The following is a 20,838-nucleotide window of genomic DNA, read 5'->3' as shown; positions in this document are numbered from 1 at the left end:
CAGAGAAAGAAAGTCTGTTAAGGATGAATGTATACAGGAAGCTCCTGACAGAGTCGTGCTTCAGTAAGTGTGCCCTGGAGTTTTCCTGTCAGCAGACCTGCTTACAACCCTCAGATCTTTGGTTTCAAAATACACAGAAAAAATTAAGTGCATGAGTGAAATAAAAAGCATTTCATGCCACGCGCTGACTGTTCCAGGGGCATGGACAGTTGCCTTGAAAAGGGTCGGGTTTTTCCAGGTTGTAAGAGGATATTCTCTAAAGACTCAACAGTCTCAATGCTCCCACACAGGTGTTTTCCCTTGTTGTGCCTGATTAGACCGTGTGTGCACATATAGTGTTTGATTGGCACCTCCCTCACTCCCTACTACTGTTGCACCAGTTAGCTTTAGAAAACGTGCTCCTTCAGCCCTGTCGCCTCACAGACAGGTTTCCCATTCACAAACAATAGAGGACGCGCCTGCAGGAGGGTGTGTAGACAAGTTACTGCCACAGTGTCAGCTTATATGACTATTTTCAGTACATAGAAATAAAGAAACCCTCTGGAAACCTGTAAAATGTTCTGTGTAGAGGTACATTTGTATGTCACACTCGTTCTTTCTTTGATCTTTTGGCTTTAATTTACCCAGACAACACAAAGTTAGCTCTACAGGAAGTGAGAAATCCAAACCGTCAGCAGGCAGCAGGGGTCAAAAGCACAGAAGCTGCTCTCACATAATAACATTTAACATTAATAGGCACTTTTTTTTTTTGCCTTCGCACAGAGCCGGGTTAGCTGTTTCCCTGTGTTTCCCGTCTTTATGCTGAACTAATCTAATCTCTTCTCATCAGCTGCTGGCCGTCTGTAGACACGAGGGTTTGTACTCAACTCTCTAAAGCATAAAAGCATTTCCCATTAAAATCCAGTTCTCTGACCAGATTCCTGGTTGGTATTATCTCCGTTCACTGTGCACTCTGACTCAACAAGAAGGCTTCACCCATTACTTTTGCAGATTTAGCACAAAAACTCTTCATGTTCCTCATATAATCTCAGTTGTTCTGGTTTGTTTTCTACACCAGCCATGAGCATGTGAATCTCATTAGACATCGATTGGACATAAACATGGAGTTTGGTTTATTTCCAGACTCTGCTGAACTTCAACCGGAGCTAATAAGACATAATAAGTGAAAACACCTGAGTGAGTGTGTGCAGGACACAGATTCTTTTTCTGATACTGTCAGTGAGGCAGATCTGACCCCCCTCCTGCAGTGTGGATCTGACTGATTTATATATTACCCAGTTTCTACCTTTTCTTCTTCTTCTTCTTCTTCTTCTTCTTCTTCAGCCATGGGAGTCTATGGCAGCCCCTAGAACTGTGTGGGAAAAAGTTTTGAAATTTGGCTGATAATGATGCTTTTTACCAATTTTCATGTCTGTGCCTCAAGCGCTCTAGCGCCACCACCAGGTCGAAGTTGGAGGTGCACTCAGGCATCGAACTTTTGAACCATAAGCCTGGTTCTCATTTTACCATTGGGTTCAATGCACCCTGTAATGTCAATTTCCATAAGTGGCAAGATGAAGAATAATCTGTGACAGTCAAGTTTCAAAAGCTGCTATACTGACATTTGATTTAGGAGAATAAAACATTTAATAAAATAAAGTTTCCAATAAAGTGGAGGTGAATGGAATTTGTTGACAAATTATATTTGGAAAATCTAATTTTCAATTGTTTGTGTGATTTCCTTTAGAAAATAGTTCAAATGAGATTAAATTTTCAATTCAATTCAATTTTATTTTTATAGCACCAAATCATAATATAGATCATCTCAAGGCATTTTATAGAGAAAAACCCAACAGTTCCCACAAAGAGCAGCACTTGGCGACAGGAGGGAGGAAAAACTGCCTTTAACAGGAAGAAACCTCCAACAGAACCGGGCTCAGGGTGGGGGAGGGGTCTGTCTGGACCGGTTGGGTTTAAGAGGAGAAAGAGGGAAAAGAGAGAGAGAGAGACCAAGAACAGCCATATATACTGAAGGTAATAGTGTTATCAACAATAATAAGAAATAACAGTGGTAACAATAGTAATAATGAGTGTTGTCGTGGTGGATTTGGAGGCGATCTCAAATCTTCAGCATGATGCAGCCAAAAATATCAGCACGACCGGATGCTGCCTGTGATTGAGTGGAAGTACGGTCTTTCAAAGATTCAAAGATTGAGTGTCAACCTCCTGATCCCTCTGCAGATGGTCCAGACAGCCCTTCAGTTACTGTAGAATCAGGCTCATACCGTGACGCTGGTGTGTTTTCCCTCCTGCAGGTTTTCAGCATCCTGATGAAATATATTTGCAGTCTGAGCAGTGCACTTGGGAGTAATTGATTCTTTATTCTTCTTCTTCACGGCTCTGTTGTTGTGTGCGTCCATCCATAAACACACACAAACAATACGGTAACATCTACATATGAAAATGAAAGTTAGATGCCCTGAGTTATATTTGAATTACATCTGAGTCTAATGGATTTCCATTTACGCCACTGTGTTAGCTCAATACTCCAACCAGTCATATTGAAAATACAGAAGCCAATTACATGTTTTGCCCAGAGACACACATGATTGATCCTTTTCATAAGCTTTTCACAGAATCTGAATGGAATTGCTGTCAGTTTTACAGAATGTCTGGAGCATTAATATGAATTATAGTTGTAGAAATTTTACGTTTTTACGGTTCAGTGTTTCATAGACCTGTGACATGAGAGTTCACCTCATTCTTAGATTTAACTGACACAGTGAAGTGACTGATATTTTATGCTATATCAGTTTTCTCTCAATGAAAATCAGACGACAGAAAATGTTTAAAAATGTTAAAGTTCAGAGGAACAACTTACAACTTATTTTTAAGCTTAATTTTACTAGAATTGTCTCTTTATTGCTTTGTTCCAGGTAATTCCTTTTGTCATCTATAAATAAATTCTCTATTTAATTTGATATTTGATTTATAGTAATTAATAATAGTGTTAAGTTTCAATTTTCTAACATCTTTGTTCTTAAGTGTTTTAAAAAATAAAGTCTGTTCTTACACATCTTTTTTAAACTTACTCTGCACCTATAAATTAAGCATATATTTAATTTATTTTATAGGTGACATTATATGTCAGAATATGCTTCAAAAAGATGCTATAATCCAACCGCAGTCAAACATTGAAGTATAAGGTCTCAGTCAATGAAACTAAATGTGCTTTTAATGATACAATGATTTTTGTATAGTATTTATAGCTCTATTGCTGGACTGCTATTATTACAAACTACACACTGGAAACATCACATGACGTCATACATACACCCTCATATCAACATGACATTCTGCACTTAAGCTAAGTTTATTGAATTATTTGGTGCATTATCAAACCTTAAAACCTTAAATCTTCACTGAATCTTCACTGAAAGGTCAGTATCAGTCAGATTTATCGAGACAAACACTCTGATGCAGCTTGATTCTGGTATGAGGTGTCCTTCATGATCCAGTGTGTGTCAGTAAAAGCCATAAAAGAGGATAATGTCATTAGTGTTGTCTATGCATCACATGTAAACATTCATTACCACCTGCCTCATACATTAACTCTACCATTTACCCCTTGAAACAAAGTCCATAGTATTGACCAGCCGCTCTCACTGGGGGCAAATCTAATGGTTTAATGTCTCCATCAGTGTTGTGATAGAAATGTGTTGAGCTAAATAATTAGTTTGGTGTGTTTAACCACTGGTGCAGTGCTAATCCCATCACAACATTAACAAAAGGAGAAGCTTATCACACTGAATGGTAATTTAGTCTCAGTGTAATTAAATGATTCCACACACTGGACATTATATAGGATCCTACAAGGAACGTCTCTGCTGTAAAACACCATAATCACGTTTTACATTTCAGCTTCAGGCAGATGTTTCAGTCACAGGTGAAAATTGAGTTAGTTTGTCAGCCAGTTAGTTCGCTTCGGTGTTGGATCATGAGACATTGCTGTATGTCAAACATCAACACACTGAGACACATGAGCCAAAAGCAAACCCTGCTAAACTTATTGTACCAGAGAGTTTCTGGGTGGTGAAGTCAGACCTGAGGGCAACAGCAGGGAGCATCAGTCATACAGCTCCGTTTCATCAAAGGGTTAAAGGTTAACAGCTGACCATCCAAACATCACCTCTGGGCGGCCACTGAATGACTCTCTCTCTCTCTGTCTGTCTCCGTTGATCCTCACATTAAACAGGTTATAAACGCAGGAACCCAGTAATTGCTCCATACATCTCTTCATCCCACGGGAAACAACAGAATGAGCTGTCTGTTTGGAGAGAGTGACAAAGGAAATCAATACCAACCTCAAAAGTGATCGGAAAAAAATTCTTCTGATTGACTCAAATTCAGATTTTAATCCTGTTCTGACGTTGGAGGGTAAAATATCAGAAAGCAGCTGGAGCAGGACCGAAATAATGACTGCAATCATTAAAGAGAAACAGCCCTTTAAATTCAAAAGTGATAAACACATACTATGGATTCTAACAGAACATACAATAATGATTCATACTCATTGTAGTTTAATATCACCTAATTACACATGGCAGGAATAATTTGAAGCACATTACGCACACTATCCCTGCAGCCAGATCACATTAGCTGGTGAAGACTGGAAACAACAGCCTCCTGTCTCAGCTGCCTGAACAGAGCCTGGTCTACTCTGTGTCACAGCTGTTGGTACAAACACAGGAGCTCATTGTGACTTCCAGCCGCCCGGCACCGATACAGAGCGAGCTCAGGTGAGCCGCGGTGTCCACGTCAAGTCAAAAGAAAATTAACAGGAGAGAGTCCACTGGAAGGGCTTTGGGCAGAACTACATTAGAATAGATGGAGTTTTCACTGGGTTTCTAAAGGACAACAGCAGCAAAATCAATGCAGCTGAGCTCCCAATTGTGTTGGAAAATTGCAGAAGCAGAGATGAAGAAAAAAAGGATAATATACTGTAAGTGCATGGACACTGATGTGTAAAAAATTTGTTCCAAAATGAAAGTTTAAAATCGATTCTCACTTCCTACATTACAGTGAAAGTGGAGGGAAGAAAAAACACATTCTTCCTCTTACAAACGAAAAGCTATCAAATGCAACATTTATCATTTCAATAAACTTGTGCTGATACAGTCTGGTATAACCTGCAGCTGGTGACTAATGTCAGCAAACTTCACACAGACGTTGTGTAACAGTTGTGTTACTGAGTCAGTTTCCCGACTGTTCTCTACTTGTGTTACTGATACACAATGTTTTAGCATTTATTACTATTATAATTGTGTAATTGTCACTTTTACATTCACTTAAATAAAAATGAAAATTGTAATAAAATTTACAAACGCTGAAGGTCATTGATTAAGTGGGCATAATATATTTCATTAAATCATGAAATAGTGTTTATATATTATATAGTTTTTAGTTATTAGTCACTTTATTTTATTCATTTATTTTATTGTATCTATGTTGTACATTGTATTTTATTGTATTTTATATATTTAATTATGAATTTTATGTTTTCTGTTTGCTAATGTTAATTTAGCTTTTTAAATCTATTTGATTGTATCTCATTGTCAGTTTTCCTGTTTCATTTGTCCTTTTTCTTTTTAGCTCATCAGTTATCTGTGAAGCACTTTGAACATGCTATATAAATAAGGTTTGATTGATTGAGTGATTGATTGTATATACATTGTCTGTTATATAAGTTTTAAAAATATATTGTATACCAGTTAAATTATAGAATTTTCTCCATATATTAAAATGCAACAAGTTCTTGAACCTGCAAATTAAAGTAAATATTAAAGTACAAACATCACAATGTATTTCATATTCATTGCCTTAATGTATTCTAGGTATTACCAGGAAAGTGTCATATATACAGGATACGTTCATCAGTGCATGAAATTTGATCACTTCAGCACACTGCCGTCTCTTCTGCAACAAAAAGCAGAATTCAACAATGAAGACACTTTTCATTCAGTCTATTGACTGAGTTTTTATTAGAGCCTAAATTGCTTCAGGCATTGAGCGAGGGAAACATCACACTGCTGTTTGTCTCCTATCTCTCCCCCAGAGACTAAAGTAGCCGAAGGACCTTTAAATGAGCTCTTCAGTCTTTTATGGTTCTGCGGATTAAGACTCCCGGGACAAATGAAAAGCACATATCTGCTGGCTGCAGGCCACATGTGTCTGCGAGCCGGATCTGCTCCGTGTTTCAGCATTTTTAAAAATTATTTTATTATTATTATTATTTGGTATAAGTGTGGCTTTTATCTCAGCTGAATGCTTTGCTTTAATCTGTCACAGTTTGCACTGTGAATGAACCACATTTATTACAAGCTGTGGATGAATGTGTGCAGCAGTGGGGAGCACGGACTCTGAAAGAAGCAGGAGGAAAACTTTAAGAAAGGTCAGTTTCTAAAAGAGTTACAAACACAATTCAAGCTCAGTTTGCTGAAGTCGTGCAGCACTGTGGCTTTGAATGCACCTCCAGAAATGTTGAGCTTTCACGCTGGTGTCGGTGCTTTGTTCGGTTGTGTGTTTCGCCTTTTGAAAGGTTAATTCATACTAAGCATGTTTCGCTCGGCTCCGCCCCAACGCAGTGAGGACACAGTCAAAATTAAAACACCTGCTATGGCATCAGTTTGGTGCCACGGCCGGTTTCTGGTCTCAGGACTGACTTCATCATGTGGATTTGAAAAGAAATCAAATAAAAGTTACTGCCAGTTGCTTTAATTTCTGACTTCTTATATTTAAAAACTTATTGGACTATGACACCAAACAATTCTGAAATAAAATCAATATTTTTCATATTGTTGATGATCAAATGTGTGATGTGAAGCCACAGAGAACTGTGACCGTCTCTGCAGCTCTGTGCAACATTTTAGCCTCTTTCAGCTCATTGTTTTGGTTCTTACCTCTCTCAGCAAACTTGTGTCCAGCTGCTATGGGAAGCTGTTTCCTGCCCAGCACCAAACAGAAACAGGCACCGTCAGAGAGCAGCTGGTCACCACAGCGGAGCTTTTAGCAGCTAAAGACTCTGATGTTTCCCTCAGGAGCTGGTGGAGAACAAAAACAGAGATAAAAGAGAGGGAATAGATTCATCAGGTGGACAAAAACACAACTCCAAATGGTAAACGGATGCATTGACCTGCTCTAAGTCCTGAGCCACACTTTGGTGATTATTTTTCAAAGATCTTAGAATAAATGTTATTGCAAAGTAAAAAGCGTTAAAATGAGATGAGTGAAATGTGGGATTTTGTTCTTAGAATAATAATCCTCTGCATTTATGAAACGAGACCATGAAAACATTCATGTGACCTTAAATGCTCCGTACACTGATGTGAGGTAAACCATGTATGTCAGGGCTGGACTTCTTCCATATCAGTGAAAATGCAGGATGTGGTAATACTTTCCCGGCTGGTTTTAATCCCACTGTAGAAACTCTGACTCTAAATCCTGATGGATTGTTTGTGTCCTCATAAAACACAAAAGAACAAAACAGAAGCGGTTCACAGGAAATGAAGTTATTGTGTACATGACAGCTGTTGCTGCTCTTCAGCGGCCTCACACTCATCTGAAACCACACAGCTGACTTTGTTTGAAGAACAAAAACCATTATTGCGGCTTGACAGACGTGTGCAGGAGGACGATCTGAAAAGCTCCGATTAGCATAGCGCTGCCAAACAACCTTTCCATAACAGCTAATGTGAAGATTCCTGAAGTCAAAGCTTAAATGTCTAATTTCTAAAGTGAAAACTGTGTTTTTAAAAACTCAAGGACAAACTGATTTGAAGTCAGCTCCTGTTCTAAGATCATTTTGATATTTGATGTGTATTTCTGCCTCCTAAGAACGCTCATTCAGCCAAGTTAGAGAAAGCCAATATTTGATCCCCTTGTTATTTAGAGAGGGTCCCACCACCCACAACCCCCATGCAAAAGGTACAGTAAAATTCCAGTTAACAAGTGTTGATACATGGATTTATTTACACACAGGTGATAAAGTTAAAGGTCCCATGTTTTACACTTATCTGGTGTTTTATTTGAAGTGTTGAACCATCAGAAGATATATCTGTGGTTTTAAGAACCAAAAACCATCTCAGTATAGTTTTACATCTCCTCTCTCAGGCTTCTCTCTGGAGCTCTAGTAACAACAGGTCAGTCAGCCAATCAGAGGAGAGGATCTGAATGTCTCTTCTGATTGGCTGACTGTTTTCTGAGTGATGGAATTAAATATAACAGATTTCAGGTAAACCCTCTGAGAAACCAAATTCAGCAAAGTTGGATGGTGGGTCCAGGTTGGCGGGGCTTGGGGCATGGCTGAGAGTGATGACTGCTTTGTTGTGACATCACAAAGTTCTGACGGCTGGTTTCAAGGCTCAGTTTCTGAATACAGGCTGTGTGCATTTCTCTGTGGACTGAGGCTTTGATACTTTCACAGTATTAATATAGAACCTAGACCTGCTTTATAATCACAAACACATGGACATCTGCCTTTATACAAAGTGGGACCTTTAAAATTTGTATCATCCCACAACAACATGGACCAAGAACTCTTATGTAACTATGAGTAAACATTGAGTTAATACAATACCAAAAAAGATGTGTTGACAAATCTGTTTATTGAACATGAATCATTCACATGCTACATTAGAACATCAGGACAGTCAGTGATAAAAAATTCATGCTTATCCTCAGGCAGCAACTGCCAAAACAACAGCAACGTGTGACACATATAAACAATGACAATGAGCAGAGAGTCGGGTTTGTGTGCAGCCAGCTGGAGGACGTTTGCTCCTGCAGAAGTGATGCTGCGTCGAAAAAGGAAATTAAAGCCTCCACGGTTCAGATGCACTTGAGCAGGTAGGAGTTGCAGTTGGCTCCTCTCCCGCAGTCACAGAGCTTCCCGATGCGGGGCCCGAACTTCATGGCACACCGGTCCCCCATCCCACACTGAGGAGAGGAGGAGGAGTGGTGTTATTGATTCTTGTCAATAAGGTTTATCTGGAAGTTAAATTTTCCCCCAAAGAATACAGAAATGCATGGAGCAAATAATTGCACAGGCCTTTACATTATTTAATTTGATTAACTGTTTTCATTTCCTGTCGATTATTCAGACTGATTTGACACAAGAGAATGAGGGAGAGAAGTTAATCACTCCAGCGTTTTACGGTGAAATAATTAAATCCTGTTCATTATCTCAAATTGAGCCTGTGGGCAAGAGACTGGTTCTGTCTTATTTCCACAGAGGGGTCAGGAGGATTGAAAGGCTTCTGCAGCTTTTTAGCTTCTCTCTCTCAGCTAATTGGAGCCGGAAAACAATCTTGATTAGTCTGTAATTGCAGAATGAAAGACTGTCGTTGGCATTTTCTAGTTATCTTTTAACTACTGGCAGGTATCTTTGGCTAACTGGTTTAATTAGCAGCAGTGACTGAGTGCTGTCTCAGAAATGACTGAATCACCAGGGATAAAGTAAAGCTGCGTCCAGTGTTTTCATGGTAGTGAATGAAGTGGAGTTACCAGTGGGATGCTCCCTCTTTTCTCGGTGGAGGAAATCCGATTATGCATCCTGCCCAGCAGAGCCTCCAGAGCCTCCACCTGCTCACAGAGAAGTTCATTCACAAAAACAAAGACACCAAGCCTGAAGAGAAAGCGTCAAACCTCAGCTACAACCATTCTCGTATAATCATCGCATTGCATCTCCACTAAAAGTGAATCAAAGTCTTTGAGTAGGACTTGAATGTGGACTTCATGTTAAAAATAAGGTGAATAAACTCTGAGCTCCTTTTATCAATCATGACAAACTGATCAAGAGAAACTAAGACTGATTCAGAAAAGGTTCAAATGTATGAATCTAAAAAAGACCAATCAAGTAAAAATGTGTTTGATTAACTTAGATGCAAAACTAATACAAAAAACATTTGAGAATAGAGAAAAAATTTAAGAAACTAGTTTAAAGTCCAAACACACACAGGCCTGTAAATCTTACACATGAGCCTGTAGCATCTCGAGCACTTTGACCCACGATGTCCCCCCACAGACTAACATCTGTGGGGCTTCAGATACTGACCAGGTCTCTGTCTGCGGCTGGTTCGGGCTTCTCCACTCCAAACTCCTCCGCGGAGACTTCCTGGGACGCCTGGCCGCGGCACAGGGCGCACAGCAGGCCGACGAGCAGCAGCCCGCGGAGCATCCCGGAGCTGGCCATAGTGCTGGTCCCGGGGGGGGGGGGAGAGGAGGAAGAGGAGGAAGAGCAGGAAGAGCAGGAAGAGGGCTCTGGAGGTCCTGACAGGAGGCAGCAACTTAGGAGCAGAGGGTCGCGGCAGGTCCACGGAAGAGTCTCCCTCCACCCACCGGCCTTCCTCCTCTCTTATACCGACTCACGGAGCCCCGCCCGCACCGCAGGATTCACATGCAGGGGGGCAGGAAGGGACGGAGGGCGGCTCGACAACCCCCCCAGCTCGCAGCTGAATGAATCCTGCAGTAAAGCCCGGATGAGGAGCAGCATCACTGAACCAGCTCAGCGGCTGCAGACAGGTGAGGCTCCTCTCAGGTAAACTGAACGTGCTTTTAGTTTTATTTTATCTTTTATGAAAGCAAATCATGATCAAATATTGTAATTTTAGAAGCATCTGAATATCTAATTCTGTAATTTAATCACTCTGAATAATTAATGAGCATGTTGTGTAATTTCATGACGTGCATCCCCGGTGTAGCCTGTGTGTTTTTCAGGGTTAAAAAAATTAGACATTGAGATTCAAGATATGAAATTAAAACTTAAACATCCAGGGAAACCGAGGACAAACATTCAAGCCTGGGTTCATTAATTTATCCATTAAATATCTGCTTATAATCGATTTACAGATTATTTAAGTGAGCTGATCACCTGGTCATGTGATTTCCTGCCAGGTAAGAATGAATTGTAAAACCACAATTTAAAAACATCCACTTCCTGTGTGTGTGGTCACCTGTGGCCCCAGGCTGAGACAGGCCTTTATCAAAGGTGAAGAAAATAGATCCAGGTGGTGAGATCTCTCTGATGTGGTTCAGCGTCATCATCATCATCGGGGTCTTTAAATCACAAGAGAACTGTGAGGCTGCAGCCAGTGATCAATCACAATTATCTGACAATGAGTTTCTTCAATAATCGATCAGTTGTTCAGTGAATAAAGTTATTAATCTAATGTCTTGTTCAGTTTACTGTCAGAGGAAATAAATGACAATAGCAAATATTCACAATGATGAAGCTGCAAAAAGTGATTTTTCTTTTTACTTCAATCATCAGTTATTAAACATGTTGTTAATTTTCTGTCAGGTTTATGGGCCCCTGGGGAAATAATGATAGTGGGGGTCAATAGTGGCCCCTGGGGCCCTCCAGGATGCTGGAGGTTGCATCACCAACCACCAATCACATTAGCCTCTATGATAAGTCTATGATTTACTGGGATATTAAGGCATCATTATAGGATGTTTTGTATATTTTATTTGGAAGAGTCCTCTGTAAAAATCTACAAATACAATGACAAAAGTGTATCTACAGGTATCTATGGATGAAGGTGCCAATTATGTCTCAGCAGCAAAAATGAGAGCTCTGATTTCTGCTCGGTCACAGTCCTGGTGGAGCTGTAACAACAAGTCAACTATTAACACTGTGTGTGTGTGTGAGGGGGAGGTGAGGACGAGGATTTTAATGTTTCTGAACATGATGATACATTAAACTTTATCTGAGTCCCGACCAAAGCAGAAGCTCTTCACATTCAGGTGTAATTAATATCGTCAGTAACGGCTGCAGCCCGTCCAGGTGTTCCAGCTGTGAGGCCGTCATTAATGTTACTGGTTACATGTGTGTCCGCTCTGCCAGGACAACACAAACATCTGCAGAGGAAAACTCTTATTATGTCACATGAATAATAACTTTTCATAATCGAGGCTGTTTGAAATGTGCTGGAGAACAGCTCGTCCTCTTCTTCTACTCTTCAGCCTCTGGAAACAGTTATGTGATGTTTTCCAGCTGAAACAGCTTTTTCCAGTCATCAGGGTTCTCACGACCTCCGAGACACTTTCGAACAGAGACTCAGGTTGTTTTCTAACGCAATAAAAACACCTTGAGACACTGCTGATAATGTGACAAGTTGTGAGCTGATATAAATATCCTGGTGTTTGTCTTTCTGCTGAATAACGTGTTGAGAAACTAAAAGTGAAGTTAGAGTCTGTGCTTCTTTAAAGTCAGGAGGAGTCCTGACTGTCCTGCTGCCGCCTTCTTCCCTGTTCTCGATCAGAGTGACTTTTTATCAATGAATTCATCAGCTCAGTGTCTTCACGTGTTGGACTCTGTTTATCACAGTGAATTAAGATCCGACTCCTTTTACACATTTTGCTACTTCCCTCATATCTTGTCTGTGAAAATATCCATAATCTGCAATCACGAGACACATGTCTGCCGTCAGTCACCGGTGTGAAAGGGATGTGAGAATAGTTTGCAGAGGGAAATTAAATTAAATGTCTGAACTCAAGGATGTTGTAAACACAGGATTTCTTTACGGACGTTCCCCAGGCTGAGGGTCTACTCGAGGAGGCTGGCGGCTGTAGTGGGGTCTGAGGTTTTAGAAGCTCGACCCAGGGGGAAGTAAACGTCTCTAACTTTATAGAAGTGTCATCACTAAATCACTGAATTCCCCCTTTAAATTTTGCAGTGGAAGAAGTGAGCCGTCAGTTGACCTTTGTGATAGAAACTCGGAGAAAAGGAAACGATCCCGCTCTGTTCTGCTCTCACCTCTGCTCGTGCAGCCCCTCTCAAAAGCTCAGGGTGTGTGAGTTGATGGAAACCTGCAGAGCAACAGAGTCAGAATCCTTCACTTTCATCAGCACCGCTTTATTACAGTCATTGTTGTCAGCCAATCAGGTTCCAGCACTGTGACACCTGCATTTCAACCATGGGCACTAAATTGATATTTGCTTTATTTTCAGTGCAACAGTTAGATCAGGCTGCACAGGTCTGACAATGATCTGGAGTCAAAAGCTGCTTCTGGAGCTTTCAGATGCATCTCATGGTCTTCCTTAGCGGATAGAGTTTAGTCTGTAGTCTTTAAAGTAGAGCTCAGTTGTTAGTGAAGACTGTGAGAAATGGATGAAAGCTCCAGAAAAAGCGAGTGAGTGGCCCTTGAGTTCAGATTATTTTGTCTCTTATATCATTTCAGTGTAATCAGTAAAAATTAGTGCACAAAGGAAAAACTCATCACTGCAAACTAGTCATTCAAAAACAAAAATAAGAAAATGTGTGAATACAAGATGATAAGTTTATTCTTTCCACTTGTTTAATTTGGCGGATTTTATAGACTTTAAAACGAAATGAATACAAAACATTTACTGTTCATTTAAAAATGTTTTCAAAAGTTCCTGCATAATATTTTTTGTTGCACTGAGCCTTAGTATAAAGGCAGAGACATAAAGCCTGGACACCTCTGCTTCTTTAAACTATTCCCCTCAGGGTCCCACTGAAGGGCCCTGAGGGGCCCTGGGCCCCGGTTTGAAGGCCTCCCCGGGCCTCTGCGCGCAGCGGACAGCAGGGGGCAGCAGGTCTGAGGTTTGGCCGCCTGGAGGCTGCAGAGCTCCGTTTCCTGAAATGCATACTTCAGGATTAGGAAGAACACACCCAGTGACATCAGTGAGGTTTGAAGAAGAAGAAAAGTCTCAACTCAAACTGTGCAGAGGAGGAACAGGAGGGCCGAGAGGTCCCGCTCGGTTTTCTGTGCGCTTTGAGAGCTGCTTTTTCTGCTTTCGCTCCGGAGAGTTTGGAGAGCGGCGCGTCCGGACTGCGCGTCAAGTTTGAAGCGAAGCGAACCGCGGAGCGCACACGGACGCGAGGATGTCAACCTCCGACGACGCGGACGGGCCCCGGCCGAGATATGGCTGTAAGTTCAGACTTTTCTCTGCTCACCTTGAGATGCCAGGCAGGCAGCCCCCCCCCCACCGCACACAGGGAGAGGCAGCGGCCCCGGGCCACAGCTCAGCCCGGGATCATGCAAACGGCCCCAGACTTCAGAGAGCTCAGATTAATTAGGAGAAAGCGCTCAGGAGTGTTTCTGACAGCATGGCTTCAGCCGAGCTTCCGCGTTTTTACACGGACGCATCGCAGAGAGGAGACGGAGGGAGGGAGGAGGCCTGCTGCGGGGTTCACACCAGCTTCCACTGCACACACACAAGTGCTGACGGGCCTAATATTAAAACAGGACGAAATAAATACAGTGAAGTTTTGTGTCAGAGATGAAATCACCCAACAACCACCGCCTTGGGTTTAAAGAAAAATCTAGAATATTTTGAGGCAAAGTTGTGAATCTGTCTTTCATCAGGATTTCAAAATAAAACTTTATCCATCAGATGTAGAGAACAAGGAGTGGTGCTCTCTGCAGACACATCCCAGCAGCTCAGTTTTGAATATATATCAGTGGTGAATGAACCTGCTGAAGCCTCACTGCTCTCAGTCTCAGTTCTTTGTGAAGACCAGGATTTAGCTGCTCATGCTGTTCCCTGTGAGGCTGAACTCTCCCACCTGAGATGTGACAGGAGGCTAAATAGGGGCCTCTTTGTATTGCGCGCCCTCATCCTGTCCCCATCCCCCTCTCTCTCTCTCCCTCTCTCTCTCTCTCTCTCTCTCCATAATTTGGGTAAAAAGAAAAAAACAGACTTCTTTGGGGCACGTTGCTCTGCAGCTGGAATCATGGCTCCAATCTGTGTAATCTCGTGGGAATCGCCCCACAAGCCTCCCCTGCATTGTTGTTTTGTTTGCAGTGTATGAATAACTGTGCCATTTACAGACAAAGGCATCATACAGTCACACACCACATCATACAGCCGCACTTCCCTGAGCCGCACTGAGCTCGTGTGTTAACTGGCTGCACAGATGACTAATAAATGAGGCCGGTTTCCTTTTGTCAAACACCTCAGTGTGTGGAGGGAGGCCCGGGGAGCTGGTGGAAACTTTTTCCCAGTTGCATAAGAAGAACGTACACGCAGCCGTTAGGAAAATAACTTGATTTTTCTCTGCTCTGTTTTGGCATGATCCAGATTTTTCTGGACGTCTTTGACTGTTTGTTCATTGCTGCTTCCTCTGTGTGTGTTCTTGGTCTCCAGCTGTCCTGGATGGCGTGGAGCGGCTCACGGCGGAGGAGATGGACGAGCGGCGGCAGCAGAACATGGCCTACGAGTACCTGTGTCACCTGGAGGAGGCAAAGAGGTAAGAGGCTGGAAGAAGGTTCACCTGCAAACAGGTTTTAGTTCCTGTTGATGTCTTGGACTGGGCTCCATGTTGAACGTCGCCTATTGAAACTAAAATACAGATCTGAAAATCCTGATTTCAATCCTGATTTTGCCCATTGTAGCTGATGACAGGACCTCTCCACGATTAATACGGTTTCTCTGTCAGTCATTTTAAAACTCATTGTTTCCTCTAAGTGTTACAGTCATTTAGTCACAACAGGCCACCAACTCAGTTCTTAGTCCCACAGTAAATAATGGCCTCATCACAATTTACAAAAAATTATTTGCCCTCGACCATTGTTGGCTGGGACCAGCTCCAGCCCCCCGTGGCCCTGAAAGAATAAGATCTAATGAATGAAGAAAAAAAAAAAAAAGATTTCAATGAACTTCACACACTGAGAAAAACAGAAGAACACTTTTCATGTATTTATTGTGGCAGGTGTGTAGCAGCAGGATGAATGGATCTGAGGTAGCAATTAAAAAATCCTGCACACTGCAGCGTTTCAGTGCCGGACCTTCATCAGGCAGATTGTAGACACAGTGTGCAGGATTTTTTAATTGCTGAAGTTTGGACAAAGGAAGCATACTGACATACCTTCATAGTAACTGAACTTTCTCATCGTTCAAAATGTGTTCAGACTCGTCTTTACGTTGGTTTGATTGTTTAAACTCAGACTTTAGCTCTTGGATAACACTGAGTATCAAACCTAAAACTTTATACAACACTGACAATAATGTGTCTGTGACGTAGACGTCTGCTCAGATTTGTAGTGAGGTTTATTTATTTATTTTAACTTAAGTTTAAGTTTAATCTCATGATTTTACCAGTTTTAGAGTCATTTATTCGGCCTGTGTTTAGACATACACTTATGTGAAATGAAAAACTTTTTCCTACATGTGGAGGTGATCTCTGGAGACATTTGTGCTGTAGCGACGTGAGCCGACGGTTGTGCAGATGAAATGAGCAGCAGGCTGTGATTGGCTGCGGAGGTCAGCTGCTCAGGGAAGAGAAAACATGGAAGTTCACAGGATGATTTTAGAACAACACTTCATATTTAGCATTCAGCACCACTTTGTTACTTGGAGTTTATGAGGAAGTAGATGAGGTCTGTTACTTGTTCTCACACACACTCACACTCACACACACACACACACACACACACACACACACACACACACTCACACTCACACTCACACACACACACACACACACACACACACACACACACACACACACATAAATCTGCGTGTGTGTGTCAGAGGTGGTTGCTCGAGCTGATGAACAGCCGTGTATGTTTGCTCTCTGCGCCTCAGGAGTCGACCTCGCCGCGGGCTCGCTGGTTCAAAAGAGGAAGGATTGTGCTAGACAGGAAGTGACTCAGTCCCTGTTGATTTTGGTATCTCCCACTGTTGCCACAGAAACCCACAGTTGTCATAGCAACAGGTTCCGGTGTGAGTGCCGGAGTCCGTGCTGTGCTGCAGCGAGGGTTTACGCTCGATGAAGAAGCTGAGTGGTTGTGTGGCTGCGGTGTGTGTGTGTGTGTGTGTGCGCGCGTGTGTGTGTGTGTGTGTGAGAGAGCACCTGTCCCTCATCCCTCACCTGCTCCGTTATCGTCGTCCATCTGTGATGTTCAGGGAAGTTCCTGGAGTACTTCTGTTTTGTCTGAGCTCACTTGTCCTCCACCTGACACCTCCACCTCCGTCTGTGCTCCCTTTTATTCCCTGAACTTTTTCGTTCTACTCTGAGTGTGTGTGTGCGTGCACGTGCGTGTGTGTGAGAGAGTAAATCAGGAGTTATCCCCAAAATAAAATCACAAAATTTGTTTTTCCAGTCCCAGTCAACACAAAGCAAAACCTGCACCACCCACTCTACATGTCTTGTAACTGCAATGCATTCTGGTCCATTTTTTGCTGCTGCTGGTGTAGAAATATGTTATAATTTACACTTTACAGGAATAATCAAAATACAGAAACACAGGGAAACACTCGTAACATTTTAGGAGTGTTTTTTTTTTTTTTCAAATTTATCCTCCATGTTCTTGTCTTGTCTACACCCAGCACATCATCAGTGTCGGGCGGTGCTGTGACAGGATCTGTTCCCAGGGGTGGAGGTGTTGAGGGGAAGAGTTTCTGTTTACAGTCTTTTCTTCGGCTCAGTGAGGTGGGACGCAGCGAGCGGTTCGTCTCGGTCTGTGCCGACAGACAGGAGCTGTGTTGTGGGATCAGGTTCTGACAGTTCTGGACCAGTGAAGCTGATCAGTGACTTGTCAGACTGAACCTTGTGTCTTGACCATGAGCTCCTGTTCTGGAGCTTTTGCTCCTACCACATGGTCTTCCTCAGTTTGCCCAGTTCATGTTTGCTCACATAAATTCAGAGTGAAAGTTAAATCCTGACCTTGACCTCTGTGCGCTCTGTAGTTCAGGGCTCCTGGTTTCCTGACTCAAGGTTGATTCACAGTCACATTGTTCTTTGTTTAAACCTCCCGATGAAAAGTCGTATCATTAAATATCAATCATTTCAAACATCTGCAGACTTTCACAGTGGTTCAGAAGCTCACATCTGTAGGACCGGTGGACCACTACACCACACGTGTAAAGATGAAGATGAGGATTTTAGCTGTTATTGCATCATTATTATAAAAAATGATGCTTTTTCCAGCTGTGAAGCAGTTTTCTGTTGTGGATAACAGAGCTAGCCTCTCCCACATGTCCCATAAGAGCAAAGTTGGCAGCTCTTTATCTCCTGGCTAATGGCGACTGAGAGGAGGAGCCACCACATCTCATATCTTATAACGCTACTGCTCGATTATCCTCATAATGAAACTTAAAGTTAAAAGTTAAACCATGTTTGTGGTTTATAAACACACAGATTAGTGTTGCTGATGCCTGAAACTGAACCAGGATTTATTTCTTAGGGAAACTCGAGGATCTGTTCTGGAAACAGGTTTTGCAAAATCTACCAAAACAAAAATATTCATTATTAACGCTCGAACAGTAAAGCTTTAAAGCCTTGTGTTCCTGCTGCAGCTCTGCACGGCGAGCCTCCTGATTGGCTGTTGTTTGAGGCAGTTTCAGGTAGACTGAGCTCCATGTGGGTTACACCTGAGCCTGCAGGGGAGCCCTGTGGGGGGAGGAATGTTGATGCAGAGAGGTATGATGGGAATGTCTCTGACAAGTGCACAGCAGGGTGTGAGACGTACCTGTGCACCTTGTGAGGACGGCTGCAGGAATGCTGCTCTAACACTGCTGCCCTCAGAGGTCTCTCAGCTCATTACAGAGTTCGATTAACATTCAGCTAGTGCTTTTTCAGCACAGAGATGCAAACTAGGTTATCGCTCTTATTTCCATGTTCTGAGGCCATATTTGAATGTCAGTGACCCGTCAGTCTCCGGTGGCTTTTCAAAAAGACAGACATTCAACCCTGATGCTGGTTGCTAAGCTTAGTTTTGGTGGAAGGTCATTTTCATTATCCATTAATCTATTAGCTGTTTTTTTTCACAATAATTGAAAACTCATCGATTCTATGAAAAATGGCCACCAAAAAAAATCTTTTTTTCTGTCCAACCAATAGTTAAAAACCCAAAGATCTTCAGTTCACAGTGACATAAAAAAAACAAACGTCCCCTCTGTGTGTGAAGCTTTCTCTCCTTCCTGCTTTCACTCTCCGGTTCCCTCCTCCAGCCTCCCTGGGAATGCAGCTGGACATGTTTTCTGCACGATATGTCTGTTTATTGATCTGTGCACGGAGCAAACTGCACATTCCCTCTGCATCACGTCAGTACAGCAGAACGTGTCGGGTAGTAGTGATGTTTGAAGTCAGGATGTCAGGACTGCTTCGCTGCATCTCGCTCACACTTCGTCCACATTCGTCTCCTCCTCACTTCCTGTCACTGTGCGCTCAGTGCGGTGAAGTAAAGGTGCTTGTAAGCCGCTTGCTCAGCAGATGTTTTCAGCCAGTGACTTGACTCGTCTTTGGGGGAGTAGAGGCAGTAATTGTAATTGTATAGTGTGTGTGTTTATGGGAGGTGAGGTTGATGTTCAACTGTCAGTCAGAGACAGAAACTCTGCTCTGCATTTTTTCCTTGCTCTGTTTTTGTTAATTCAATTCTGCCTCTGTGCTTTTTTTTCCAGATTGAATAATCAGACAGCTCACAAACAGTTTTACCAGATTTGTTTCACCAGAATAAAAGAAGTTGAGCTTCATCTGTTTGTTTCTTGTAAATGTCCTTTAGATTTTGCAGAGTCACATCTCGGTTCAACTTCTCTATTGAACCATTTGTGCTGTGCAGGTTTCAGGTGCATTCACTGTCAGTTCCAAGTGCTATACGGTCAAAATGAGGTCTTTCATCTATTTGAAGCTTTTTATTTATTGTGTAGCAAGATTCATTTGTTAACAACATGTGTATTAAGTTTCAACCTGTCAGGAGCTGCTGCACAAGGAACATAGCCTGTGATTGGTCTACAGACTCAACCCAAGGCACCATGGGATTGCCAGTAGACAGCTAACAACCAGGCTAAACATTAACTGTTTTCAGCACAGATACATTGATGAACAACCACAGAAATGATTCACTATTTGATTCTGTGAAATGAGGCTGGATTAGAAGAGATCTGATCACTGTGGAATCTGCACAACCCCACTGGGCAAAGAAAACATCCTCGAAATATTTAGTCATCCTTCGATGTTGTATACGACACTGTCAACCTGGGAGGGTTTTAAAACTAAGAGATGAGACAGGATCATGAATTGACAACAATTTTTTTATTAGAGCTGCCAGACCAGTGAAGTTAGTGAAACCATCTTAGCTGCGCTTTGACAAGATGCTCTTCCTCTGGCTGCCTCTCTCGCCTCCGTATTTCTCTCTTACCACGTCTCCATAGACCGAAATAAGAAGATGTTGATATTTTATGGCTAAGATACTTTTACTATGTGGTAACGAATTCATTTAACAGAATTCACATATATCATAAGACATCATGACTTTTAGCCACAACTCTACAAAGCTCTAGAGAAGGTGTTGAACCTGCATCAGGACTCTTGCTTCCTGTTGCTCCTTCTCTGAGTTTTTTTTTTCCTTTTTTATGATCATTCATATTCATATATAATCATATTGATCATTCTTTTACACATGTTGGACTTCAGCCTTGATATTTTGGCCTTTTGAAGCAAATTCTTTGGAACTTGTGTTTGTGTTTGTCCTCCTCTGTGCTGCAGCTGTAATTGTGTGAGTTGTTGTTTAGACAGCGTTAAACAATGTGAAGCAGTGTATTCGCTGCTTCGGAGGCAGAGCCCAGGACCGGCTGCAGCGTGTCGGCCAGCAGCCTCCACTGTAAATGTGATGGACAATAAGTAGAGTGTGTCTCAGAGCTACGTTATTGACCTCCCTCCCTTTCCTATTACCTTAACTCCTCAAATCCATCATCACTGATGGACCCCCCACCCCACCCCTCCCTGTGGTGACAGGCTGGTTCACATTCAGTCCTGTTTACAGCTCGTACAGCTCTGTTGGAGTTCGAATGGTGTCTAATTAGTGTTTTGTGTAAATGGCTCAAATGACAGGG

At 42.2% G+C, this 20,838-nt stretch overlaps 2 protein-coding genes across 2 annotated transcripts in view; one reads left to right on the top strand and one right to left on the bottom strand.

Moving 5' to 3' along the window:
* Positions 1–8,623: 8,623 nt before the first annotated feature.
* Positions 8,624–10,387, bottom strand: cartl (cocaine- and amphetamine-regulated transcript-like). Its single transcript, XM_071488913.1, has 3 exons — positions 10,091–10,387; positions 9,541–9,618; positions 8,624–8,973 (listed from the first exon to the last, which is right to left on the bottom strand). Exons 1-3 carry the CDS (start codon positions 10,226–10,228, stop codon positions 8,866–8,868), a joined length of 324 nt encoding a protein of 107 aa, XP_071345014.1. The 5' UTR covers positions 10,229–10,387; the 3' UTR covers positions 8,624–8,865.
* Positions 10,388–13,668: 3,281 nt separating this feature from the next.
* Positions 13,669–20,838, top strand: part of iqgap1 (IQ motif containing GTPase activating protein 1) — a 46,169-nt gene continuing 38,999 nt past the window's right edge. Inside the window, exons 1-2 of the mRNA XM_071489597.1 lie at positions 13,669–13,931; positions 15,151–15,253. Of these exons, the coding sequence (XP_071345698.1) occupies positions 13,886–13,931; positions 15,151–15,253 (149 nt within the window). The 5' untranslated portion in view covers positions 13,669–13,885. The remainder of the gene's footprint in view (positions 13,932–15,150; positions 15,254–20,838) is intronic.

The sequence above is a fragment of the Trachinotus anak genome, unplaced genomic scaffold (assembly GCF_046630095.1).
Source record: "Trachinotus anak isolate AG129_WGS33_773 ecotype Australia unplaced genomic scaffold, CSIRO_AGI_Tana_v1 ptg000011l, whole genome shotgun sequence".
Lineage (NCBI taxonomy): Eukaryota > Metazoa > Chordata > Actinopteri > Carangiformes > Carangidae > Trachinotus > Trachinotus anak.
Note: the sequence above shows the minus strand (reverse complement) of the source record. Positions and strands in the feature narration are given on the sequence as shown.

What these genes read in the sequence shown, in the direction of transcription:
- cartl (XM_071488913.1), bottom strand. Translation starts at nt 10,228, where the DNA reads ATGGCCAGCTCCGGGATGCTCCGCGGGCTGCTGCTCGTCGGCCTGCTG. An exon ending in CAGCCGCAGACAGAGACCTG is followed by an intron (nt 9,619 to 10,090) that starts GTCAGTATCTGA and finishes CTCTGTGAGCAG; the next exon opens with GTGGAGGCTCTGGAGGCTCT. An exon ending in AAAGAGGGAGCATCCCACTG is followed by an intron (nt 8,974 to 9,540) that starts GTAACTCCACTT and finishes TCCTCTCCTCAG; the next exon opens with TGTGGGATGGGGGACCGGTG.